The following is a 3403-nucleotide window of genomic DNA, read 5'->3' on the forward strand; positions in this document are numbered from 1 at the left end:
CAACTAGAAATGAAAACCTATCGAGAAGATGGTTCGATACAAGAGGATGTGTAGTATCACTGCGTAGTTTCACGTCAGTGCTACCAAAAAATACAATGCAACCAACACATCAACGTGCCACAGCTTATCTACCTGCCTGGTTTCGTTTCAGAGATACTATACTACTAGTACTTATCTGTACTGTTCTAAACGTCTAACAGCTCCAACTACTCATCTGAACTGCTCTAAATGTTATTTTAGTCGTCTTCAATCTGCCCAATGCGAATCAAAGGTGGGCTATATACTGTGTCCAGCGCTTGTTTCACCGACTAAGTAACATGCGGTAGAAGAGTGTTCTAACACCACTAACCTCACACATAAATAAACGTTCGCAAAAAGAAAGATGACATCCATTGGCGGCGTATTACTACTACTTACTACTAGTACTACCACTGCCAGTTTTTATCAACGCTACATGGTGTACACGACAGTACACTTGCCGTGGGCTACATCCTCGCCCATCGTCTACGGTACTTCGACTTCTTGCCTTCGCACGGACGCACGCGCCTCTTACGCTGGTTTACGTTACGTTACTTTACTTTACTTGCCCTTGCCCTTGGACTTGTCCGCAGCGCCGGACTTGGCGGATCCCTTGGACGGCGTCTTGCTGTCCTTCTCCGCCGACTTGGAGGCAACGTCTTCCGTGGTGGTGACAGGACTCGCACCTCCAGTCTCCTGCTGCCCAGCGTCGCCACCCGTCGGTGCGGACTCAAAGCCGAAGCCAAAACCAGGGTACCCATAGCCGTAGCCATAGCCAGCGTAGCCGTAGTTGCCGGGGAATCCGTAGCCGTAGCCGAAGCTGTAGTCGCCGCCGTAGGACGAGTAGTAGTCCGGGTAGTATCCGTATCCATAGCCGCCTCCGAACGAGTAGTCGGGGTAGTAGCCGTAGCCGTAGTCGTAGTCGTCCTTGCCGTAGCTGTAGACGTCCTTGCCGTAGTAGTCGTCGCCACGGCCGTAGTAGTCCTTGCCACGGCCGTAGTAGTCCTTGCCATAGTAGTCCTTGTCGTCGTAGTTTTTGTCATAGTAGTAGTTCTTGCCGTAGTAGTCTTTTCCATAGTAGTCCTTGCCGTAGTCGTTCTTCCCGTAGTAGCTCTGGCCATAGTAGGCCTTGCCGTAGTAATCCTTGCCATAGTAGACCTTCCCGTAGTAATCCTTGCCGTGACCGTAGCCGTAGTCGTCGTAGCCCTTGTACTCGTAGACGTCCTTGTGGTGGTGGCCGTAGTCATCCTTGCCGTAGTCGTCCTTGCCGTAGCTGTAGTCGTCCTTGCGGTCCTTGCCGTAGTCGTCCTTGCCGTAGCTGTAGTCATCCTTGCCGTAGTCGTCCTTGCCGTAGCTGTAGTCGTCCTTGCGGTCCTTGCCGTAGTTGTCCTTGCCGTAGTCGTAGTCCGAGGACTCGGTGGCCTTCTTGGCGTCTTCGAGACGGCGACGGTAGTACTTGTCGTGATCGTGGTGGCGGTGCTTCTTGCGGTGATCGTGGTCGTGGTCGTGGTCGTGGTGGCGCGGGTGGTGTCCGTAGTCTTCCTGCTTGGCGCCGAGGTGGCGGTGCGGCGAGAGGCCTGCAGGAGCGGCGGCACCAGCGTCGGTCGCCTGCAGCACGGAGGCGGCGACGCACAGGCTGAGCACGGCGAGGAGCTTGGAGTGCATGTTGAAGGCGGAGGCCAGCTCGGGTGTGGGCTCGGTCGGTTTAGTGGTGGAGTGTTGTGGGGTGGCGAATTGGAAAGTGAGAGAGTTGGGGCCGCGCGGAGGCTGGATGATGGTCGAAGCCATTACCACTCAGTAGTCTCTCACAAGGTTGAGAGGCAGCGAGCGAGCGCACCATCAATCCAATCACGGTTTCAGGATCTGAAACCACCATCAACTAGAAATGAAAACCTATCGAGAAGATGGTTCGATACAAGAGGATGTGTAGTATCACTGCGTAGTTTCACGTCAGTGCTACCAAAAAATACAATACAACCAACGCATCAACGTGCCACAGCTTATCTACCTGCCTGGTTTCGTTTCAGAGATACTATACTACTAGTACTTATCTGTACTGTTCTAAACGTCTAACAGCTCCAACTACTCATCTGAACTGCTCTAAATGTTATTTAGTCGTCTTCAATCTGCCCAATGCGAATCAAAGGTGGGCTATATACTGTGTCCAGCGCTTGTTTCACCGACTAAGTAACATGCGGTAGAAGAGTGTTCTAACACCACTAACCTCACACATAAATAAACGTTCGCAAAAAGAAAGATGACATCCATTGGCGGCGTATTACTACTACTTACTACTAGTACTACCACTGCCAGTTTTTATCAACGCTACATGGTGTACACGACAGTACACTTGCCGTGGGCTACATCCTCGCCCATCGTCTACGGTACTTCGACTTCTTGCCTTCGCACGGACGCACGCGCCTCTTACGCTGGTTTACGTTACGTTACTTTACTTTACTTGCCCTTGCCCTTGGACTTGTCCGCAGCGCCGGACTTGGCGGATCCCTTGGACGGCGTCTTGCTGTCCTTCTCCGCCGACTTGGAGGCAACGTCTTCCGTGGTGGTGACAGGACTCGCACCTCCAGTCTCCTGCTGCCCAGAGTCGCCACCCGTCGGTGCGGACTCAAAGCCGAAGCCAAAACCAGGGTACCCATAGCCGTAGCCATAGCCAGCGTAGCCGTAGTTGCCGGGGAATCCGTAGCCGTAGCCGAAGCTGTAGTCGCCGCCGTAGGACGAGTAGTAGTCCGGGTAGTATCCGTATCCATAGCCGCCTCCGAACGAGTATCCGGGGTAGTAGCCGTAGCCGTAGTCGTAGTCGTCCTTGCCGTAGCTGTAGACGTCCTTGCCGTAGTAGTCGTCGCCACGGCCGTAGTAGTCCTTGCCACGGCCGTAGTAGTCCTTGCCATAGTAGTCCTTGTCGTCGTAGTTTTTGTCATAGTAGTAGTTCTTGCCGTAGTAGTCTTTTCCATAGTAGTCCTTGCCGTAGTCGTTCTTCCCGTAGTAGCTCTGGCCATAGTAGGCCTTGCCGTAGTAATCCTTGCCATAGTAGACCTTCCCGTAGTAATCCTTGCCGTGACCGTAGCCGTAGTCGTCGTAGCCCTTGTACTCGTAGACGTCCTTGTGGTGGTGGCCGTAGTCATCCTTGCCGTAGTCGTCCTTGCCGTAGCTGTAGTCGTCCTTGCGGTCCTTGCCGTAGTTGTCCTTGCCGTAGTCGTAGTCCGAGGACTCGGTGGCCTTCTTGGCGTCTTCGAGACGGCGACGGTAGTACTTGTCGTGATCGTGGTGGCGGTGCTTCTTGCGGTGATCGTGGTCGTGGTCGTGGACGTGGTGGCGCGGGTGGTGTCCGTAGTCTTCCTGCTTGGCGCCGAGGTGGCGGTGCGGCGAG

The 3403-nt window shown here is 53.9% G+C and overlaps 1 protein-coding gene across 1 annotated transcript; it reads right to left on the reverse strand.

The window, feature by feature from the left end:
- Positions 1-579: 579 nt before the first annotated feature.
- On the reverse strand, positions 580-1806 carry PHYSODRAFT_343315 (hypothetical protein; the record flags this gene model as incomplete). The annotated part of the gene is made up of 1 exon (XM_009541868.1): positions 580-1806. One exon carries the CDS (start codon positions 1804-1806, stop codon positions 580-582), a length of 1227 nt encoding a protein of 408 aa, XP_009540163.1.
- Between the last annotated feature and the right edge of the window lie 1597 nt (positions 1807-3403).

The sequence above is a fragment of the Phytophthora sojae genome (assembly GCF_000149755.1).
Source record: "Phytophthora sojae unplaced genomic scaffold PHYSOscaffold_45, whole genome shotgun sequence".
In the NCBI taxonomy this organism is placed as follows: domain Eukaryota; phylum Oomycota; class Peronosporomycetes; order Peronosporales; family Peronosporaceae; genus Phytophthora; species Phytophthora sojae.